General features: G+C 49.2%; 7 protein-coding genes; 2 read left to right on the top strand and 5 right to left on the bottom strand.

Annotated features, from left to right (window-relative positions):
• Positions 1-582: 582 nt before the first annotated feature.
• FFUJ_09785 (uncharacterized protein) lies at positions 583-2,745 on the top strand (the record flags this gene model as incomplete). Its single annotated transcript, XM_023568275.1, has 1 exon — positions 583-2,745. The coding sequence occupies one exon, from the start codon at positions 583-585 to the stop codon at positions 2,743-2,745; it is 2,163 nt and encodes a 720-aa protein (XP_023435502.1).
• Positions 2,746-3,998: 1,253 nt separating this feature from the next.
• Positions 3,999-5,615, bottom strand: FFUJ_09786 (uncharacterized protein; the record flags this gene model as incomplete). Its single annotated transcript, XM_023568273.1, has 1 exon — positions 3,999-5,615. One exon carries the CDS (start codon positions 5,613-5,615, stop codon positions 3,999-4,001), a length of 1,617 nt encoding a protein of 538 aa, XP_023435501.1.
• A 1,587-nt stretch (positions 5,616-7,202) lies between these two features.
• On the bottom strand, positions 7,203-9,628 carry FFUJ_09787 (related to histone deacetylase A; the record flags this gene model as incomplete). XM_023568272.1 has 5 exons in its annotated part: positions 7,203-7,519; positions 7,573-7,744; positions 7,795-7,887; positions 7,937-8,000; positions 8,064-9,628. The coding sequence occupies 5 exons, from the start codon at positions 9,626-9,628 to the stop codon at positions 7,203-7,205; spliced, it is 2,211 nt and encodes a 736-aa protein (XP_023435500.1).
• A 1,192-nt stretch (positions 9,629-10,820) lies between these two features.
• Positions 10,821-12,164, bottom strand: FFUJ_09788 (uncharacterized protein; the record flags this gene model as incomplete). XM_023568271.1 has 2 exons in its annotated part: positions 10,821-11,327; positions 11,376-12,164. The coding sequence occupies 2 exons, from the start codon at positions 12,162-12,164 to the stop codon at positions 10,821-10,823; spliced, it is 1,296 nt and encodes a 431-aa protein (XP_023435499.1).
• A 993-nt stretch (positions 12,165-13,157) lies between these two features.
• FFUJ_09789 (probable BRX1 Nucleolar protein involved in the assembly of the large ribosomal subunit) lies at positions 13,158-14,191 on the bottom strand (the record flags this gene model as incomplete). XM_023568270.1 has 3 exons in its annotated part: positions 13,158-13,741; positions 13,791-14,008; positions 14,070-14,191. 3 exons carry the CDS (start codon positions 14,189-14,191, stop codon positions 13,158-13,160), a joined length of 924 nt encoding a protein of 307 aa, XP_023435498.1.
• Positions 14,192-15,311: 1,120 nt separating this feature from the next.
• FFUJ_09790 (probable GTP-binding protein Drab11) lies at positions 15,312-16,224 on the bottom strand (the record flags this gene model as incomplete). XM_023568269.1 has 5 exons in its annotated part: positions 15,312-15,445; positions 15,505-15,585; positions 15,644-16,033; positions 16,114-16,126; positions 16,204-16,224. 5 exons carry the CDS (start codon positions 16,222-16,224, stop codon positions 15,312-15,314), a joined length of 639 nt encoding a protein of 212 aa, XP_023436236.1.
• A 1,932-nt stretch (positions 16,225-18,156) lies between these two features.
• FFUJ_09791 (uncharacterized protein) lies at positions 18,157-22,053 on the top strand (the record flags this gene model as incomplete). The annotated part of the gene is made up of 1 exon (XM_023568268.1): positions 18,157-22,053. One exon carries the CDS (start codon positions 18,157-18,159, stop codon positions 22,051-22,053), a length of 3,897 nt encoding a protein of 1,298 aa, XP_023435497.1.
• Positions 22,054-22,222: the final 169 nt, after the last annotated feature.

Below are 22,222 nucleotides of genomic sequence, written 5' to 3'. Positions count from 1 at the left end.
ACAGCGAATGCATGCTCAGCAGGAGATCATATATAAGAAATGATAAGAGATGCTTTCTGTAGACATGATGCACATATAGTCATCAAATATACGGCTAATCATTACTGACTATTTTTTTTTTTTTTCGAATTTGATATTATTTTACTGTTGATCGAACCTTGTAAACCTAACTCTTCCTTTTTCTTTCATTCTTTCCCCTCACGTCCGGGGCCCCCCTCCCCCTCCAACAAAAATACCCTAAGTTAACAACGACATCACACTCAGACTTGTTTGACACGGTCCGCCACTTCATGGTCTGACAACAAAACGCAGCGCGCCCAAATACACTCGAATCGATAGCAGCGCTACGTATTGGCGCTATTTGACACATTGAATTCGTCATTGACACATCGACTGCGGAGAGCTTCAAGTCGCTAAACTCGGCCTTTGGAGGTGCGACCAATCCATCCTGCCCAGCTTGCGCCATGTTCAGCTGCAATAACCATCAGCAGGGCTGGCCAAACACTCCCTCTTGCTTGCACACATCGAGATAACTAGTATACCACTAACATGATCGTTACACTAGGCACCAGGCGTCACAACATGGTCCGAACTAGAGCAACTGAACGACAAAGCGTTCCTGTAGCCTCCCGTCGCAACCTGTCGCAATCTATCACCGCGCGTGCTACCCGAACAACAACACGTCCCCTGCGGTCGCAGAAGGCTTCTATAAGTTATAACGAGTCTTCTTCAGAAGATGGAGACTCCGATCCTTCCCTAGCGGAGAGCGAACAGGATGGAGATGCCCAATTCGAGACACGAGCTCGCAGAACCAATCAGGCCAGGTCAGCAAAGGCGGCACACGTACAGACTGGTAGAACATCGAAGTCGCGGGACCAAACGAGGAAACGACCAAAGCCGGCACAGAAGAAAGGAAGCTTGAAGAAGCGACGAGTGTCTGCTGATCCCGAACCCGAGCCAATACCTCAAGGCATCGTTCCAGACTGGACAGACCCGCAGATACCTTATGCCGCCTGGATTGATATCTTCTACTATGCAGCTAGTCATGATGACATCGACGTCAATTGGCTGATAAACACTGCCACAACTTGTAAGGCATTCTCAGAAGCCGCCTTGACAGCCATTTATCGTTCTCCGCCCCTGGTCACCGCTGGAAAGGCGAAACGGTTCGCATCTCTGCTGGATCGCCCACCTTCTGAGACTCGATTTAATTACCGTGCCAAGATCGAGACTCTTTACGTAGATGTTCATGTGTTGCCTCAAACGTTGCTACCAAGAATCCTCCATTTGCTTCCTCGACTGAAAGAAGTCTTTCTCTTTACACAATCTGATCAGCCGCCTTACAGGCAATTGGATCAAACAGTGAGATGGCAATATACTGAAGAAATATTCGCCGCCTTCAGACCAGCCGGAGACAAGGAGTCGCACACCATGTTAAAAAGCTGGGAATGGAGCGGAAGCTTGCTTGGAGGGCCGGTGGCGACCATGAAGGATGTTGCCCGTATACATCAAGAGCCTTCATTTGCGCACCTCACCAAACTAAGCTTCACCAATCTTCAAGTCCCTTCGCTCTATAAGCTGGGACCGAAAGACGTCAATGAGGAGCAGGAGTTGGCGCTGTACAATGAAGATGGGGCTGTCATTGATTCGCTCGCCGAGGCGATTTCGCAGTTGAAATCGCTACAACATCTTATGTTCGAATCTTCAACTGTCATGAACGATCGGCTTCTTCCACTTTTGCCAAAGGACCTCACTCATCTCTCACTGATCAACTGTTGGGAGGTCAAGTCTGATGAGTTCATGCCATTCCTACATACGCATGGCCGACATTTGCGCAGCCTGAACTTGTCTCACAACCAATCTCTAGACATGGTCTTCCTGACCACTTTGGAAGCTACATGTCCCAATTTAGAGGAATTATACATGAACCTCTCGTATTTCCGCCATCATGAATCCCGGTCTTATACCAACAATGACGCTGACCCTTTGTACGACCAAGTGCTATTGCCGCATCAAAAGCCAGAGTGGCCGTCAAGCCTCCGGATCGTTGATTTTGAACATATACGATATTGGAGTGTTGAGACTGCCGAAATGTTTCTCAACTCCCTCATAGATAGTGCTCGTTCCCTGCCAAACCTTCGACATCTTGCGGTCAAGACGATGCTCAACATACCCTGGAAGGCCCGCGCTAATATGCGGCACGAATGGAGGCGGAAGCTGGATAAAGTCTTCCTCCGCCCATACGAACCCCCGCAAAGAAATTATTCTCTTCGGCAGACACGAGAGGAAGAGGTGGAAGTATCTACTCAGGTTTCGGAGAAAAAGAAGCAAAAGTTGAAGAGGCTGTCTGATGGCCCATCTCGGCGAAGCAGTCGTCTAGCGGCACATGTTTCGGACTCTGATTCAAGGAACAGCTCCAAAGGTCTCCGTAATTCGCTTGGTCGTCCAACCTACGCCGAACCCGACACAGATGAGAATGAGTTCGATTCTGATGCAGAAGGCCAAGAAGCCGAGTCCGGTACTACTGCCAGTCAGACTGGGGATGAGGCCGAGGGTGAAAAGAAGCCTGTGCCCCTTACGATTCAAGGACGCTGTACTACTGTATCCATTGTATTCGATAACCAAAAGCCCACTGAATTGCAGTACGGTATGGAAGACTTTGTGGATGATGATCGCGCTGAGTCGGATGACGAGTGGGACGGCGACCATGATGAGGATGATGATGCAGTCTTTATCTGGCGTTAACTGAGCAAAGACGTCTGTATCATATCTGATCACTTGGGATCAGAGAAATTGACCATTCCAGGCGTATACTGCAACATCTGCTGGCTCTTTTGCAGTTCATATTATCTTAGTATCAGGATATAGCATGAACGGTCTCGAAACGGTACAACTCAATTTTTACACTGGAGTGACAGATGTTCCAACTGGCCCTGTCTTTTGATCATGCTTACCAGCCATAATAATACTTAATGTAGCTACGGCATACTCCAGTAATTTGGCCACCATAATGTACCATGCGTTCTTTGAGCGCGTGGCCCAGATTCTATGTCATGCTACGCTGGCTCCTCTCAGGTACGCACGAAATCTTGCGAAGCATGGTGAGGATGGCTTTAACCGCATATGAATACACCTTGGCTTCGCACAGACTGGAGGACAGTTCGTAGCGTCTAATCATTCATGAAATTCTGTTGAAATGTGGCCATATACCTTTTTACTTGGTCTTGCGGCTTCTGGGAACCGAGTCTAGGACCTGGAAGCTTGTCCAGGTGTATGGATTGCGATCTGGCCTTGAATACAGTATCATTGCTTGTTCAGTCAGAGTCTGACGAAGCCACGGCTCAGTCTCTACGTCGCCATCACCGCGTGGACTGTTGGTAAAATTCAAACTTGTCGATTTTTCCCCGTTGACTTGTAGGGCAGCTTTGTTTGGTACTATCGAGACTGTGTGGGGTGGCGTGTTTGGCTTAATGTGAGATAGCTACATAAGTAAGATTCATGAATATTGATAGACGACACGCTGACAAATTGCATGCAATTGAAACCTATAATGCAGTTTATACCCCATTCAAGTGTTTGCGATATTGGCATCTCCATGAGTTTGAGATACCGGCGCATCTTGTCAGTGAGCATGATGGATACCTCAGTAAATGAGCACGGCTATCATGGGGCCTGAAATACTACTAAAAGGTAAGAAAGAGGCACCTTATAAGGCTGATTATACGCTCTCGTATAGTTCACAATCCAAAGGCAATAGACAGGCTGATTTTACGTACGACAGGCTCATCATAATTGTTATCTCGTCATACAACTGTTGTACAAGCAGGACGCCTCGACCCAATGTAAGCATGAAAATCTCCCAAGTCTTGGGATTTCTCATGACCAGAAGCAGATGGAAGCAACGCTTACAGGAACCTACTCCTGCATATTTGACAATCATACAAGCATGAACGATAATCCTTGAGCGCCAAGTTCCTAACTTCTTGTGGCACATATTTTTAAAATGCGGCACCACCCATGCCTTCACCAGCTAGGTTCTTCATGCTCTTCTCGCTCAGGTCACTTCGCATCTCCCACGCTCGCGAGTCACGTTCGAGTCTATTCCACGTGTACAGACTTTTTCGTAGCCGCTCTTGCTTCGTGTGCAATTCATCTCTCAACTTTTCCTCCTCGTCCTTCAGCTTGCGATAATGTGGCTCAAGTTCTCGAGTTACGCCAAGAGCGAGAGGCGTCATGGAAGGATCCAACTTGCCGCCGGGGATGATGGGGGGTAGTGTCGCGAGCATGGATTGCGCCAAAGTCTGCCGTGCGCTACCAGCATGTTGAGCTGATGGCCCAGTCGGAGGATTGAACGGTCGAGATTGCGTCGTTGTTGTGGCTGACGATGTATTTGACGGAGTCGCACGTGGGCCAGTGGGAATAGCTGAAGGTCCATTGGGGGTTGAAGGAGTCGGTGAAGGTCCTGAAATGTGTCTTGCTGGTGCTTGATTCCAACCACCTCTGCCTCCTCGGGGGGCAAACCCACCTCTAGCTGGAGGCACATAACCTCGTGGGCCAGCTGGGGGGACTGTTGGGCTTGTGGTCCCTGAACGTAGAGGAGGGGCCGTAGGTGTCTGAGTCCGAGCGGGAGGAGGCAGGGCTGGTGAAGATACTGGCCCTGCGGGATTTCTGTTTGCTGCCGGGCCGGTTGGAGGTGCTCTCAGCGCTGCAGGGCCTCGTGGCGGTGATCGAGTGGGGGCTGATGTGTTTGTATCGTAAAGTCCAGGTCTTGGTGTCTCCCTTGTTGGGGCCATGGCATGATGATGGGGAGACTCTTCTCGGGACTGAAGTGGTGAACGAGCTCTTACGGAACTCGGTCGTGGTGAGGATCTTCCAGAAGCTGACTGAGAAGTGATCGCAGATGAGATTCCAGATTCTCTCGGGGGGGTGACGCGCCTGTATGACTGCCATCGGTCATTTCCGCGTCGACTAATGGAACGCGAACGTGGCCTATATGAACCACCACGAGGACCTGTCACGGGGGACCGCACAGGAGGAGTTCTGTCGCGGCGAATCACACTAAATGGAGACCTAGATCGCCACCTTTTGTCAGTTAGCCCCTTCGCTATCAACATGGGGCAAGTAAATTCACCTTTCGTCACGCCGCTCGAAGTCACGTCCCCTATCACGTACTCTGTCACGGTCCCATTCTCGATCTCTGATCCTCTCACGATCGCGTTCCCAATCTCTGCCAGGGGCAGGGGACCGAGGCCTTTCATATCTATCCGCTCCACGAGGGGGAGAAATTCTCCGGGACAAGCTACGTCGAGGAGACGGCCGCCGCATAGACCTACTACGCTCCCGCCGGCGCGGACTCTCGCGTTCTCTTGATCGCTCTCGCCGGTATCGGTCTCCTCCACTTCTCGACCTACGACGTGGTGGATATCTGCCAGGCACATAGCTATCGGATCCAGAAGGAATTGGACTCCGGGGACGTGGACTTCTAGGTCGAGGGGTCCTTGCTCGCTCTCTAACCGGACTTCTGACCCGCCTAGGCGACCGGTCTCGAGGAGTGGGCCTCCATGACTCTCCAGCGCCGTATCTAACGACTTCCCCATCATCAAACCTTTTTTCATGTTAGTGTTTTGGGTGGGAATCATGAGGCTTTGTGGGTGTGAAATAGAGAACGCTTTGAAAACAAAGAAAGAGAAAGAAAAGAAAAGTAAAGTAAAGAAAGAAACGGACGAATGAGCGTAGTATAATTCGCGTACTGTGGCCTGCTGAGCCGTCATGATCCATGACAATTTCTGGCAAAGGTCAGACCAAATATTGTGCCACGGTCAAGATCAATAGGAAGGCAGGAGTACACTCTGCCTCAGGCGATCCTAGCAGAATGTCGGGTATTTCAGCGGACGGTCTAAAATCTTATGATAATACGGCCAGCGTCGCTTGACGCGCTTCCAAGCATCAGTCCTCCCAGCAATGCTCGACATCCTCACTCTGACAAGCCTGTGGATGAGGACGAAATGCCGGCAAAATGGGTGGGAACCCAGCAGCATCTCCTAGGGTATGGGCTGGCATGGGTTGATCAAAAGTTCTGACTCGTTCCCATGAGCATTCCCATGTTGATCCAGGGTACGAATCCGGACACCAGAGATACCGAAGCGATATGCTAAATGTGGATGGGAGTGTAGCCGGGTCGTCACCACCATCGTTATTGGTTTATAGCCTAGTTCATGATGATGGCTTTGCCGTCCGCAGGTGACCCGCCAAAAAGAGCCAATGTCCCAGTGTCGTCGAACAATCTGTACAAGCTCGCCAGGCGACTGCTCGAACTCGGATGTATCTTTGATGGCTTCGTGAGAGTCGCTGCCGCTTTCCTCCATCCCAATATGACCAGCCATCGCACGATCGCTCAGTTGGTCGATATTCTCTAGAGTTTGGGTCGAGGCCGCAGCACGAGACGTGTGTGGACCAAGTTGTATTGCTCAAAGTGGTCGGCTACCGTGTAGCGTGTTTCGAGGGTGTCTGCGGGTAGTGCTGGAGATGCCGAAATGGTGTCGCAAAAGGATGGGAGACGTAGATGATGATGACGATGATGATGAAGAAGAAGAAGAACGCAAGATGCAATACATATAAGCAAACGATTTATGACCCACCTTCGACCTCGGTCGCGATCCATTCTTGCCTTAGTCAGGATAGATATGATGCACGGCAAGTGCTTCTGTCGATGCGTTGTGATTTGGCTTTATGAAAGCGCAAGCACGCGTGCGAGTCGCAAGTTGGGTCACTGGAGCTTCCAAAAATCGAAGACCAAAGCAGGGAGGTCGGAGATTCAGCATCCCGACTTCCGTGACTACCTTAGCTACTTACCTACCTACTAACAGGTAGTGCTCCGTAGTACCTAGGTACATTGATCCGATAGCAGATAAATACAGTGTCGTTTGATACATACACACACTACTCACACTGTATTGCTTCAAGACCAGGAACATAACAGGTCGTATTCGTGCGACAGTTATTATGACTTCCATAGGTGATAAATATGACACTGGTACAAAGGCGCTGCCTATAGGTATATAATAAATAACACACGTAAGGAAAACAGACTCTATCTCTGGTTGCACTACTCATAAGACCTGCTAGAGCAAGAACATTACCCCTATACAAGGGAACACCCAGCTTCTCCTAACTTGTAACTAACATCGTTGCCGAGACCGCATCTATGACTTTTCATCTTCAGTCATATCAGCATCTGCTACTTCTTCGACCCTCTCAAGGATCCACTCCCGCGCCTCCTTGGCGTGATGCGCCATCATCTTGTTCAGACCAAACATTGGGCTACGAACGACTGTCCCGAAGCGCCGCTTGTTAACTTTTCGAGTCAGATCAGGATCAGCCCAGCACGCATGATCACCTGCAATGTAGACTCGTGAGTTCTCTTTATACCACGATGATAAATCTGAATCAAACTCTGACTTGACTGGCCTGAGCGTTCCGTTGGCAAAGTTTACCACCCCAGAGATTCTTGACTTGCAATCTATTTCGTTTCAGAAATTTGATATAGAGGCTCGTAGCAGCTAGTCGACTTACCTCTGTTTAGGAGCAGGACTTTGACTCCAAGATATGCATTGCCAACGCCCATGAAGAAAATGTGATCGGCATCATAAAGCTGCAAGTAATTGTCCCACAGGTAACACACCAACGTCTGGATCTGTTCCGAGAGAGCTTTCTCTTTGAAACCAGGTACATAAGACTCGGATTCCTATACCAACGGTTAGAGATCAGCCACTACTAATGAATATGATCACGGACCTCGTCGTGGGTGACATAGGCTGGAATATTAACGTCCATGACACCGAACTTTTGATCAACTGCCCAGTCAATATAATCCGTTACACCATCAACCTATTCTTATCAGTTCTTGCATCGCTTACTATGAATAATATCTACTCACCACCCAGGCATTGTGAGGGTCGACAGATCTGTCTATAACATCCGGCTGAGCGAGAAGCTCAGGACTAAGAGATGATGTCAGTATGTAAGGCCCAAGTTATAGCCCTCTCCTCATGCAATTGACTTACGGATCGTGAATGATAATGAGAACCTTCTTTTCCTGGTGGAGGCCTGGTGTCACTAAGACCTGGTTCTCATATGACTTGTATAGATGTTCGCGCTGGATGTAGAGAGGTATCATGTTGTGCTTTGCTTGCAGAACCTGTCTCTGGGCGTTTCTGATCACGTCATGTAGACGGCTGGATATCGTTGGCTGGATGTCGGTAGGAATGCGAACGATGCCTGTCCTCATACACTCCCAATATGGGGCCTGATGAGCTTGGACTTTGGCAAGTATGCGTGCAGCCTCCTTATTGATCTTAGGAATTTCCATCTTTGGTGGCGGTTCACCCATGAGCGTCTTCGCAACGGCCACTGCAGACACCGAGATAGCCTTAAGATTGTAACCTCCCTCTAGACACACTGCAACCTTTCCGTCGGCCAAGGACATCAACATGTGTGTCATATGAGCGTAGCAACTGGGAGAAACGAAGCAGCCCCCTAGTTCATCGCCATCAGCAGCATCAAACCCCGCAGAGATAACCACGAGGTCCGGATTAAACTCTTTGGCGATAGGCATCACAATCTTCTGGAATGCCGCCATGTATTCCCCGTCACCCATGCCTTGGTCATGCCAGCCGATATTGATGTTTTTACCAAGGCCAGCATCCGTTCCGCATTTGTCGATTCCACCATCTGGCGTCATATCATTGGGGGGTTTACCGGGATAGAAGAGACCGTTTTGGTAGACGTGGAGAGAGATATATAAGACGTTTGGGTCCTGATAGAAAATATTTTGGACACCATTACCATGGTGAACATCCCAATCCAGGATGAGAACCTTCCGGCAAATGTCTGGATAGTCCTGTTGGCAGACCCTGACTGCCACTGGGACGTTGTTGAAGAAACAAAAACCCATTGGCGCATCAAACTCTGCGTGATGGCCTGGTGGCCTGATCACGGCGAATGCGTTCTTGACTTGACCAGTCACGACGTTCTTGCAGGTTTCGATGGCTCCCCCGGCTGAAAGTAGGGCGGCCTGATAAGACATACTACCAACATAGAGAGATTCCCGCCCTTGATCATATTGCCTAGTCAGTTCTCGGAGCTCGGCCGAACTTATCTTGTCAAGGTTTTCCACCCAGCTAAAGTGATCAGGATGATGGGCGAGGCAAATCTCCTCTCGGGTGGCAGCACGAGCAGGTATGCGCCACATATAACGCGTGGGACACTCCCGCATAATTCTTGGCAACTCTGCCTCGGGACCTGTATAGACGAGGCCAACCTTCTTGAACGCCTTGAATATCTCGTGGATACGACGGGGATCTTCAGGATGATGTGCGTTGGGTGAAAAGTCCGCATTCATATGCAACTTCATCCGGTCATCATAACAACAGCCTGTTGGCAACAAACCTCTACGACGCATCTGATCGAAGGTTATATCTTGAGGTGGTGGATCTTCATCGTCCTCGCATGGATCCTCAGACGCCGTGTCATCGTCGTCGATACTGGTATTGCTAGTACGGTTGAACCCATTAGGCGCTTCTGCATCCTTCATTGGATGATCAACAGCATCTGTGATACTTGTCTCCATGGCAGGTAATCTCCAATATCTCACTGAAGGTCTGACGACCCCAGGAGTTGCGAATATACTTGGGAGAGCCAAGGCCTATGGATTGCTGGAAAAAATAAACACTAGCAGATGGATCTATACACAAGTTAGAAAGATTATGGCCGAGTTTACAAACAATTGTTGACCATCATTGTCTAGGGAAACAAAGGAGGTGCTCCAGGACAAAGGTAAATTGCGTGTTAGCGAAGTGAATTACATGAGCCAAAATGACATACGGCTGGCCATTGTTCGCACGAGCGCACAAGATTCTTGATCTACATGGCTCTCAGGTACATTCAAGGGCATTCTGCCTAGTTCTGCGGAGCTGAGTGCATCAAAGGACTTAAAAAGGATATGAAAGATGATGATGCCAACACGAACAAAACACTTCACTTACCCTTGCTAAGTATGGCGCGATCGCAACAGCGAGGAGAGGTTGTAAAGACGTGAGAGCATACGCTAGGCTCTTATAGTGAGGTTCTAGAGAGCTGAGATATGAGTAAGTCTAATGCTGGGTGGTGGGTTGAGATGCGCGATCGTGTTTAATCGCGGTGGTTGATATTAGCTCTGAGATTAGATGTATGAGATGGAGTGGAAGGAGAAGTGAGGCTCAGCTGTGGAGGTTGATTTTGGCGTGCGGGCTCCCCTATGGTTTCAGGCGCTACTGGCCGCTGAGTGACCCGCGGCCGACCTCCATCGATAAGGCACCTAACTTTCTAAGTTACCTACTACCTAGTAGTGGGGGTTACTGCTTGGCTGCAAACAGTTGAAACTTCCTCCTTTGCCCCATACCTTGGGTCGAAAGGGCATTGTTCTTTATGTTTTTGCTGATCATGAATCGTTGGTTTGGGCTGCGACTACTAAGCATCTCAGATCCTACAGATAGTACATATGTAACAACAGCAGTACTGGTAATTCACAGTCGAGTGGGCGAGGTACCAAGTTAATGCACAGGTGAGAAAGCAGCATTTAACATTAGGCAATTCAGGAGACACCACGGTCATGTACTCAACCAGGGAATCCATCTCTAATAGTGAGAAGCCTCGGACTTAATTGCGACCACATCTGACGATCCACGTGTAGTAAGTACTCCAGCAAATACTGCCACATTTCATAAACTTCAAGGTTAACAAGAGGAACGAGAGCATGTCTATTGACGACAAGGCACTCATGCCTAAGCGAACGAAACCATATACCTACCCTCCATCCTTGTCTGTCGTTGGACATCTTCTAGATAAGATCCATCATCCCCGCGAGGCGAATAGTGAGATGAAGACCGAAACATCCGAGCACCCCCTGGCAATGTCCCATCCAGACTAGCATCACTTCCAAACTTGACGCGTTCAGCGTCGCGCTCATCATCCCAGTCAATCACACCTCCTAGGCCATCCAGAGGCAAGGTAGGCATGTTCAAGGACCACTGTCGCTCATCCAGGACACATTGTGTTGACACCGAGATAGATTCTTGGTCGAAAGTGAGATTCGGCTGAAGAGACCGAGCTTCCGTAATAAGGCGTTTTCTAGGGTAGCTATAGATGTTCTCAAATAGATGCATGAGATCTTTAGGGCCAAGTTTGCAGTAAGTCTTTACAATACGGCCCCAACGACTCTGATCCCGCCAGCCTCTTGCCAAGGAGTCAGGTCGGTCGACAACATCATGAAGATACGAATCGCAGCCCTCCTAATGGTATGTCAGTAACGAACCCCGAAAGTCTAAGTGCAAACTTACATATTCGTCTTGACTAGGGTCAAGCCGTGGGCAGAGATAGTGGAGCACGACATCCTTCATGGTTTCAACCAGATCCATCAGCTCTACCAGCTCGCCTGTGGAGTATAATCGAAGTTGGCTCAGTCTAACGTCATCCACGCCAGGCTCTGGAAGGCCAACACGAGGTCGGGGGAAGTCTCCGTGAAAGTAGAAGCCATAGAGCCACCATCGATACATGGCTCTGCGGAACCTTTCAGCCTCATGCTCGCGAAGCAGACGACAATTCTCAGGCTCGTGAAACCATCTCATCTGAGGGAACCTGGCTTGCCATCTCAGTACAAGAGAACAGTAGCTGAGAAGTGGCTCTAGATCCTTCACAGTCAGAACAACGGTTTTCAGTGGTTGAGCGCGGGGTATAATGGGTTTGCCTAGCTTGTTCAGCGTGATGAATCCTTCAACAGCGTCCACTGACACAGTAGGCTGATGCTCTGGACACGGAGCTAACACCACTCCAGTGTCTCCAAGGAATCGTTTAAACACGACTCTGCGTGGAGCATACAGTCCACCGCGGGAATCGAGATCCTCAACTGAGGCCGTATAAACCTGAAGGAGCTCATCAAAGGGACTGAACTCCCTGACAAGGACAGGAAGTAAGATTGAGGCCTTTCTCTTGTCGAAGAGTTCATGTAGCGTCCTATGAGTGGCGCAAAGGTTGAAAACACCATCCAGGTCTAGTTGTTGATATATGTCCAAAAGGATCTCAGTTGGAAGCCCAGTAAGGCAATGGTTTTTGGACATCTTCGGCGCCATGTTAACAGATGTTAACATGATCGAACGTCTTATATAAAGGGTTTGGGGATAGATGGCAAAAATATTCGGTCGAATTGTAAGGATTGGGGTTTGGAGTGGACAAAATATTTGCAGGTAAAGTGGACAGCAACGGTCCTCGTCTGTAAACCACGTACGCGATTATACAATCTCACTACAGAACCAGAGTCGCCGATTCGACGGGTGCTATAAGGAAGTTAGGCATAAAATTATGCCTGGAAAGGAGAAGAAAATAACGGACCTGATGGACTTTGCATTTTGTTTACTTGCAATACGTTGTTGGGGAGCCGAGATTTAAGAAAATCAAGTCGCTATATCCTCAAATTGTACTCGCCTTAACCGGAAGAGAGTTGATATGAGAAAGTTGTTGTTGTAAGAGCAGCTTGGCCCTTGTCGCTTCAAGGTATCCCACTGTTGAGTCACCTAAAGCATCAATGATCCGGGGCTTATTGTTCAGTCACCCCGGCGCTGGGGCTTGTGACAGAAGTAGAGATGCACACAGGCATCGGGTTTTGGGTAACTGTGATTCTCATGGCTGTATTCAAGTGCAATGCTCGTCTGCAATATGCACTGATTGAATATACAGTGAGGATGAGGATGAAGAAGGAAAGGAGGTCTGTTGATATAGGTTATGACAAGGTCGCGACTTGGGTTACGCACTGATAACAATCTGCCGAGTTTCATCCGGGCGGGCTAAGTGATGATGCGATACCTGGCCTTCAGGACCTGACAACCCTGATCTGAAACTTAGTACTTTTGATTACTTTGTAACCAGGTGATTGACCGGGGGTACAATCAGGGAGGACGAAATAAGACGAATGGCATCGTTAGCGGTAACTAAAGTATAATATTCTCTCTTTTGGCAAATAAAAACGCAGTATGACCTAAAACTCCAACACCCCGTCCCGGTGTTCAGATCCAATGGATCAAGCCAGTAAGTACTTGGTTATATCGGCAGGTAAGGTATCAAAAGGTTTAGGCGAACAACATCTTGGTATCCAGCTCATCCTTGGCCGGTCGCTGGCCGCCAACAGATCGCAGTCCGAGGTCGCCCTTCCTGACCCGTCTCTCCACCTCTTTCTCTGCGCGGGCGTTGTGTCGCGAAGCCTTTGTCCTTCGAATATCGGCTCGGACCTGGTTTGGTGACACAAACTCCTTGTTTTCATAGATAATAGGCCCACCAAAAGAGCCCTCCTGGATCACGATAGGTGTCAAGACGAATCGTGGACCGATCTCGACCAGGTTGATATCGGTATCAGGCTTGCCAGATCGAGACTTGGTGGTCTCTTCCTCTTCTTCACCCTCCTTGGCTGTCGCCTCGACCTCGTTGATTTGATAGTTGCGAACCCAGATCTTGCCATCGACAAAGCTAAATCCCATAACGTGGTCGATAAAAGGCTTGGATTTTCTTGCGCCCTGGGGTACGCCGAAGGTGTGGAGGAAGAGCTCCTTGATCACCCGGAGGTGAGGCTGCTTGTCGAAAGCGCCGTCGAAGGAGAGAACGGGCCGCGACCCCTTGAGACAGTTGCCGGTGAAGTGAAGTTCCTCCATGGTGTGCACTGTTTAGTGTTAGCCTGGATAAAAGCATCGTCTGGTGTCAACTCTTACAGTTCTGGAGATGGAACTTGATGGTAGGCCCGTTAGGGACTTTGCTAAGCCAAACATACAGATCCTTGCCCTTCCTTGCCTCGAAGAAGAGCACGTTGTTGCAGTTGTAGAGCTCGGCCAGCTCGTTCAGTTCGTACAGCTTTGTCTTGGAGTCGAATTTTGCATCTTTTCGGCTGTGGGGGAGCATTGCTGCAATGTCGTTTAGAAGGTGACGATGTCTTGAGAAGAATAGCAATGTTAGCGGAATGCGCCCTACATCCGAGTCGTGGAATTGCTTACCGGTAAGTGACGCCTCTAGAAGAGAGGATCAGAACCCTCTGCTTGTTCTTCTTAACGCCATTGCTAGACGCCTCGATCTTTGTAGTGCTGGACTTGGAGATAGACTTGTAGACAGCAGCCATCTTGAATGAATCCCGACGTTGCGATTGGGATCGATTATCGAAAAAGCTATGTTGACTTGGTGATGATTTTACTTGGCCAGGCTTTGCGACGCGGCGGACAATTTTCCAAAAAAAATTTAGTCGGCTGAGTCTCGATAAGACTTGAAAGGTCGCGATAAGGGAGTGGGGGTGCTGGAGGTATCGAGGTGGGGCCGCGACACCGCTCTAGCAGTCGAGACAAGCCGTCCCCAGGGGGCTAGGGGAGGAAAGAAAACTCAGGACCTCAATCCTAAATGACAAAAGGACTTAGGTAACTTTACATAAGTTTAGGGTATATTCTGCTGAGTTTATTTTGACACCTCATATCAAGGCCCGGTGTTTTCTTGCCCCCCGAAGAGGGGATATGCAGTAGCACATGTTTTCTGAAGCAGACAGGCAGAGCCACTCAGAAAGCTTTAATCTAAACCTTAGGAATGCATTGCGTGAGATGGATAAGTAGAGTAGATCGGACCATGCCTAGTAGTAGATGGATAGCCCGCCCATTACTTGACCAGAGTCAGGGAAATATCTATCGGTACCTAATTAAGGACTGCATCCAATGTGATGAGTTGGATGAGGATTACCCCGCTACCTGAAGACCCTGGGAGCGAGCTGTACACTACTAATGTACTAAGCTACTACTATCTGAGGTAACAAATGAATTCGATACCAACCCACAGTGCCAGTACCTGTTTACGTCCGGTCGGCTCTGATCAGCATGACGTGTAGGCATACACTGATTGTGGTGTTTAATTCGAATGCGGTACAAGCGAGGTGGTGGAGAAAGTACCTAGGTATAGAGGCACAGAGGTACAGCTCATTAGAGGGCGAACATTATAAAGAATTCATTCAGCTACGTTAAGATGACCGTGTTGCAGCGATCGTTGGACGCATCAACCCTAAGACAACCATCATGACAAAAAATAAGAACAAAGGAAAGCCGAAGTAACCGCGCCTTCTGATATCAAAAAAAAAGACGTATCACGATTCCTCGCCTCCTCCACTCTCCTTTAGCGAGGAGCATTTTCGGGGACAAACGAGACGCCAGGTATCCCAAACCCCCAAAGCCCTATATCCGTCTGCAAACGGCTCTGCGAGGAATTTAACAGCACTTTCCGCCCTTGGCAGCATCGTCGTCGGCAGGCTTGCTCAGGGAGATATTGGTGCCTGCGCCTATGGTGGCCTGGGCGCTGTCACCACTGTCGAGGGCCTTGCTTGAAACAATGCGATAAATTTCTGTCCATATTGTCAGTTCAAGCCACAGATAGGTTGGAGAAATTGGGTGAACAACGAACCAGTCAGAATGTTCTGGAACGCAAGTTCGACGTTGCTGGCATCAAGGGCAGACGTCTCGATAAAGGACAGGTGGTTCTCGCCTGCAAAAGTGTCAGTAAGAGGGACCCTCTTGTGTCAAATTGGGTAGGATTGTCGTACTAGCAAAAGACTTGGCCTCCTCTGTGGGAACAGCCCTCAGGTGTCGCAAATCGCTCTTGTTCCCAACCAGCATAATGACAATGTTGGCGTCGGCATGGTCCCGCAACTCCTTGAGCCATCGTGTGACGTTCTCGTAGGTCTGGTGCTTGCTGATGTCGTAAACGAGGAGAGCGCCGACAGCACCTCGGTAGTAGGCGGAAGTGATGGCGCGGTATCGCTCTTGGCCAGCGGTATCCCAAATCTGGGCCTTGATTGTCTTTGAGTCGACCTGGATAGATCTGGTGGCGAACTCGACACCGATGGTCGACTTTGAGTCTAGGTTGAACTCATTGCGGGTGAATCGACTGAGAAGGTTGGACTTTCCGACTCCAGAGTCTCCGATCAGGACGACTGCAGGTTCACAATGTCAGTAAGGGGCGGTCGCAAACGTCGGACCAGCCGTGGCCTTTGAGAGATGGTAATGACGGCACCTTTGAAGAGGAACTGCAAAGGGGGCCCACAGGTCAGCAACTGGCGGGACATGAAAGACTAAGGAGGGTAGGGAGAGGGGCAAGACGTACATCATATTCGTCGTTGGCCATGACTACGGTGGTGTTGCTTCAGGTATATTACTGGGAGGAGCCAAGTTGGTGTATCGAAGATGAGGGTGAGGTTGAAGGCGAGTGCGCTGGCGCTGCGAGAAAGACAACCTAGTCGACGTCGTTGAGGTGTGGGATGTGGAGAGGGAGAGAATGCGCGGCTCTGGCGATAGGCGGTTGTTTGTACCTCGACGTCCAGTCCCCCCGTGCCGAGGGGTAAGACTGCTAACTGGAGCTGCCTATGTTTTTAGGTAGGGTAGGGGGGAGCCGGGAGCCTACCTAGGATTAGACGCCTCTTTGTTAGTGGAGGCAGCCACATAGCGGTCGCACAAAGACACCCACTCTGCCACTGTGGCCAGGTAGCGAAAGTAGTGCTGTTCGCATCACTGCTAGGTTCCAGTATAAGAAATCAAGGGAATGCAACCTGTCCCCAAAAATGGCTGTTCTCGAGTGGATTGTTGGTCAGAGCTACCTTGTGTGCCTTAGTGTGTAATTTGCCAACTTAATATTAATGGATGGAATAGGCAACGACAAAGGAGGCTTCAAGTCGTAGATGTAATTGTCAGCTACCGAATCCGGACACATTCTGATGTGATAGGCCAGGACTAGTAACCGCATGATGCATTTTAGAAGGATGGCTGGCTGCATCATCTATATCTCTTCATAGCACATATCCGTATAGCTGGGTTTTCGCGCCTCCTGGGATAGGACTAACCGCATCAATATGGCTCGCTCATTGCAACCTACAAATTGATCGCTGACCGCTTTCAGATATGCATTCCCTTTTTGTTTTGAACCCGATACTCCTTACAAACCTGGTCGCATATTATGATATAGTTTTAATGCACATTCTTATAACCTGGCCCTTGCCCTCTTTCTTGTGTTAGGAGCACCACATAGCTCATCAGAACACTTTATAACCATTATTAATGATTTAAATGAGAAGCCAAGGCATCTCTGGATGTTGGCCGCTCTTCTTGATTTTGAAATCATGAAGTGATGGGTACTAGAAATATGCCCACCTGGCTTCTGCTTCCAAGTTGTCACACTACTAAGGTACCTAGTCTATTGTGGGTAGGCAATACGACTGAACCCTACTTCTTGACAATGAAGATGCCGAGAGTTTGATCAGCATGCCGTATGGATGCTCCCAACAAGATCCGAGTCGTCATTAGACGTTTAAAGCCAAACAAACAGGTGGATGGCCTCGAGGAAGTCAGGGTCTAGGTTAGGCTCCATATCTATGTAGACAAGCAGGGGAGAGTGCAAATGAATCCAAAGCACGGAAAAGACCAAGGATTTAGGGCTGACACATCTACCGACGATAATTGGAGTCTCTGGTAAAGCACTTGCCCATGCAGATAATTTGCTCTCCAAGTTGTAAATGGGATTTATTTAGATTTTGTAGCCGCGCCTAATAAGGTGCATTAGATAAGGAATAAGCAAAGACACTGATGGAACTAATTCACTCACGTGATCTCGCGACCTGGCTAGCACTTTCCAGGCAGCCCAGGCCAAGCCAGTCCCACACGCGCCCAGCCCGAGTGAAGCTCTGACCTAGGTAGGTAGCTTACCTATTACCTGAAATGTTAGAGAACGGAGAAAAGAAGAGATCAAGACCGGCCCGTCATCTCATTTCATTCCTATAATTTCTCCCTCACCTCACCGAAGTTAGACCTGGCCATCCAAATTTGGGACTTCATTCATCGCGTCAAGGCGTCAATAAACAACAAACTCACGAAATCTCAGGTCAACTCTATTCAGTACGGAACATACTCAACCGTATACCTCAGTGAGTTTGACTTCCCCACCTTGTTCATTGCAAAACCACCACTGACTTCATTTCTTTTCCTAAGAGTGGGAGAGTAACATCAGCGGCTCTTGGCGGTTATACCTTATGATACACATGAAGAGCATACGCCAAAAGATGCCAAGATGGATGACTCCGATAATGAATCAATAGTCTCGACAATCGTCAGTGAGCACGACTCCGACGAAGAGTGGAACGTTAATGAAATCTTGGCCGAATGGCCTATTGATGGCCTACCAAGATATCTCATCGAATGGGAGAATTTTGACTTGTGCGAGGCAACATGGGAGCCTGTAGAAAATCTGAGCAATGCCCTCCTGGAAGGTTGGGAGAAAACAAAATCGCGGGATGATTTTGACATGTTCAAGAACATTCGAGATTGGAAGAATGCTGTCAAGTCCAAATATGCTGCCAAGCTCGACCGCCATCAGGAAAGAAATCGACGCAGAAAGCTGAGAGGCGAAGATGAAACCTCGTTCATGGAGATGGAAGATCATCTGAAATGGGCTAATCGATTTCCGGATGGTGAAGAGCCCAGCGGTTCTGTCGTCTCTAGTCCGTCGGTAGCCACAGACATTGATATGGATGTTGAGGTCGGACAACTGTCACAACATTCTTTCGACAAAACACAAAGAGCTTCCGTAAGCTTGAGTGAAGATAGTTCGCCAAAAAGTAGTCGTCAAAACAGCATAGCATCTGTCCATCATCCTTCACGACCGCCGATGAACTCAGCTGCGACTACAACTACAGCCTCATTCACATCCTCAACCAGTCAGAAGCCACCACTGCGACGGCAACCAAGCAAAGTCCTTGTTGATAATAAGAGACCACCACAAAAGCCGGTAGCTTCAAGTAATCTCTTGTCATCAAAGTTCGGCGTTCGTGGACCGATAAAGCGGGCCGATAGTCACCTACGCAAGGGGCAACCGACAAAGGCTCGCAAGACCCGGCCTGCGCAAGCCTTCACAGGAAATGTATTTTCAGGGGGTATAGTGAGAAAGCAGCGCACGACTCTCGCCGAAGCTGCTAAAGATTCCACCAAACAGTCGAAACTCTTGAAGCCAAGGTATGTGAATCTCATACAAAAAGCAGGCCGCGACAGAGAAAGCGCTGCACCTGTAAGACTACCGACAGATCTCATCTCTCTGAACCCAGCAGAGCGATCTATCAACGGCCTGAATGCCTTACCGCTGCGTCCCGAAATCCCGAACGAAACAGTTAAACCCCTCGGACAAAACAAGAACTCTACTGAAACCATCCCCGAGGCCCAAAAGTCAAGGCCCAAGAAGTCAATTAGTTGGGGCACCGTTGAAGAGGCAACGATACCCGCCCGTGGAGAGAGAGAGGAGAGCCTATTCTTACGCGAGGATTCTCTTATTCGAGCGACGACCCCAATTAAAATAGAAGATGACTGTCGTGAAGCCGAGAAAAACACTGGGCCACAATCCGAGTCGACCCTCCAGACAAAGGCTTCAGACAACCAAGAATGTTGGGCTGGGAGAGCCCCTGTTATGAACGATGAATCAAGCTCTTCTAACAAGTCCATCACCACGGAGGTGCAGTTTGGCCCAGGAAGTCGGGAAACATTCTCGGTTATTTTTGAAAGAGACGAGGATCAGAATGGGCAGCCTTGGTCGGGTATCTTTGAACAGCACCCCATCCTAATCTTCACACACTCTTGTACGACGCGGGACTTCTGGTCTCAAGAGACTGCTCTGGCTGCTGCTAAGCTGGGCACCGGCTCAGTGACAAGCATTGGCGACCCAGATAGCTTGGCTACAGTTGCGAATTGGCTCTGTGTAAGGTCTGTTGGGGTCCTCCTATATCACCAAGAACTGTGCATCTTCCTTTATGCATCGTTCAAAGAGTCTGTGCTGCTACATTATTACTTGTTTCGGTCTTCTCCTCACCTGACAACGCGCTCGCTTGCGCCGATTGTTCTTCCAGAGGGCGTTGGCGGTGGCGACGTCCTGCCACAAATGATACCGACAGTTTTCAACCGGCTTTTGGGATTCCAGTACGAGCAATTACTACCAGAAAAGGCCCTCATGGATTATAGCAACCACAACTTCTTCCTGGTATTTCCAACGAACGCTGTGGAAGAAGCTCACTTTCTGAGCGGATGGCTGCGAAGCTGCAACCCTCAGTGTAGGTTGCTTTCTAGTCTCACCGCTGGACACTGGGCTGGCTTCAGGAAGCTGGACCAAGGCGTCGTCATCGTGCATGAAGAGGCAATATGGGCTACGCGGCTGTTTCCTTCAGTCTGGACTGTCCTTCACAACGTGCCAAACTTCAATTTCCGCCTCTTTTCCATATCTCTGCAACCTGCGCCCTTTTATCCCTCTCTTGGTCAACCAGCCCGGATCGGGGATGTCACTCTGCAAACTATCTGCGGACAGAAGAAAGCTGTATTAGTTACTCCCAGTTTTGTTATCTCACAGCCTCAGCAGGCCTGGGCTTTCTTCAAGTGGGCTTACAAATATTGGCAGCAACATCGCGGTGCTTTTACGCTCATCGTATGTGCCGACTTTGAGAACTGGATTCACGAGGTAGCTGTTGTGGTCAAGGAAGACTGGGAGACGCGTCTAGAAAGTACCCGAGTACGCGAAGAGGACAAGGGGACAGCCGAGAAAGAAATCGATGCTCTTTTTAAGTGCTTGCAACATGTCAGAGGGCTAGTAGGACCTTTAGACGATGATCAATCGATTGTGGTGTTCGCCCCTGATTCGATTGATGGCAACGATGAGCAGAGTCTTGTCAACTGGTTTGGGTGGTGGTCTATTCTGAATTTAGACCAGTATCGGCATTTCACTGTGCTTGGATCAAGCCCTGATGCTGGCATCCAGAGGCTCACTCACCAAATCCGGATCCCCGAATATACTCCCTCAACGTTGGGTAATCCAGACGATGTTTGGGGAAAAATTAACCCTGCCGCCTCCTCCCTTGTCCCGCAGAATCAGTCAGCTGTGGAGAGAGCACCTCAGAGAAGACTACACTTAGTCCCCCGCGATGACGGGGTATCCTTCAAGCGCTTCCTAGGACAACTGGAAAGCGATATTCGGGACAGGGACTGGGGCCCGCAGACAGTCTTTAATCGCCCCGTCTCTTACTGGAATATCGATATGGCACGTGGTTTTTCCGAGTTCGATACATACGATAGATGTCTTCGCTATTTCAACGGAAGAATTCATGGCCACCCCTTTATCAATACTGGCGTGGCCTTCTGCTACACGATTGAGGGATCCTGGAAGTACGGCAACAATCGAGAAACCACTAACAAGAATCGACGGCCGTGGATTGCTGTATACAGACCTGTTGATGTAGCCAAGAAGCCCTGGCGTGCAATGGAGTTGATAATATGGGATCCTGTCATGAAAATGCCGGACAATGATCCATACGTTTACGATGGGCAACTTATTGAAGCACAACGCGAAATGATACGGCTTGCTGAAGGGCCTCACAACAAACTGCCACTGAGGAAAGTATGGATTAGGGGGCCAGATGTGATTCCACAGGGGTTGTCAGACCCTGTCGATATTACTATCCACCAGCTTCAGCATCTTATGAAGAATCTGAGGGAATCTATTCCAGCCGTACTGCCAGCAATGATGACTCAGGGATGGAGGGAAGTCAAGTCAGGAAATGCGCCCATCAGATCACGGCCACCCTCTCCAGAGGCAATGGACGTTGATGAACCTACGGGGACAGTTGATGCCGCAGATGAGGACCTGAAGATTGTCTTCCATGCTCCTCGTGGGAAGAATATGGATCGGCCGACCAGATGCAAAAACCGCCTCTTTATGCACTGCGCAAATAAAAGGAGTGAGGGATACCGTGGAAGAACGATGAATTTTGTCTTCAGACCAACCCTGGAGTGGTACGATGAGCAGGTACAAGAAGGCCGTGGTTTCGAGCATATTAGGGTTATGCAGTGGCCAGCCTTTTTCTCGAAACACCTCATCGAAGTCCCTGAGCGACCCGATGTGGGCTCAAGGAAAAGAGGTAAGGAGGCAAGAACATAGGTAATACCACATGGAGGAGTTCACTTCTACGTGATACCATGACGGATGGATGTGTAGGGGGTATATTGGTATGATTAAGTATGACGATGGCGTACTGTAAAGACTAAATGTACATTATGAAAGCTTTTCCGAGAGTGACACAGATGATACGGATTGCCATTTTTATAGC

The sequence above is a fragment of the Fusarium fujikuroi genome, chromosome FFUJ_chr09 (assembly GCF_900079805.1).
Source record: "Fusarium fujikuroi IMI 58289 draft genome, chromosome FFUJ_chr09".
Classification (NCBI taxonomy): Eukaryota; Fungi; Ascomycota; class Sordariomycetes; order Hypocreales; family Nectriaceae; genus Fusarium; species Fusarium fujikuroi.
Note: the sequence above shows the minus strand (reverse complement) of the source record. Positions and strands in the feature narration are given on the sequence as shown.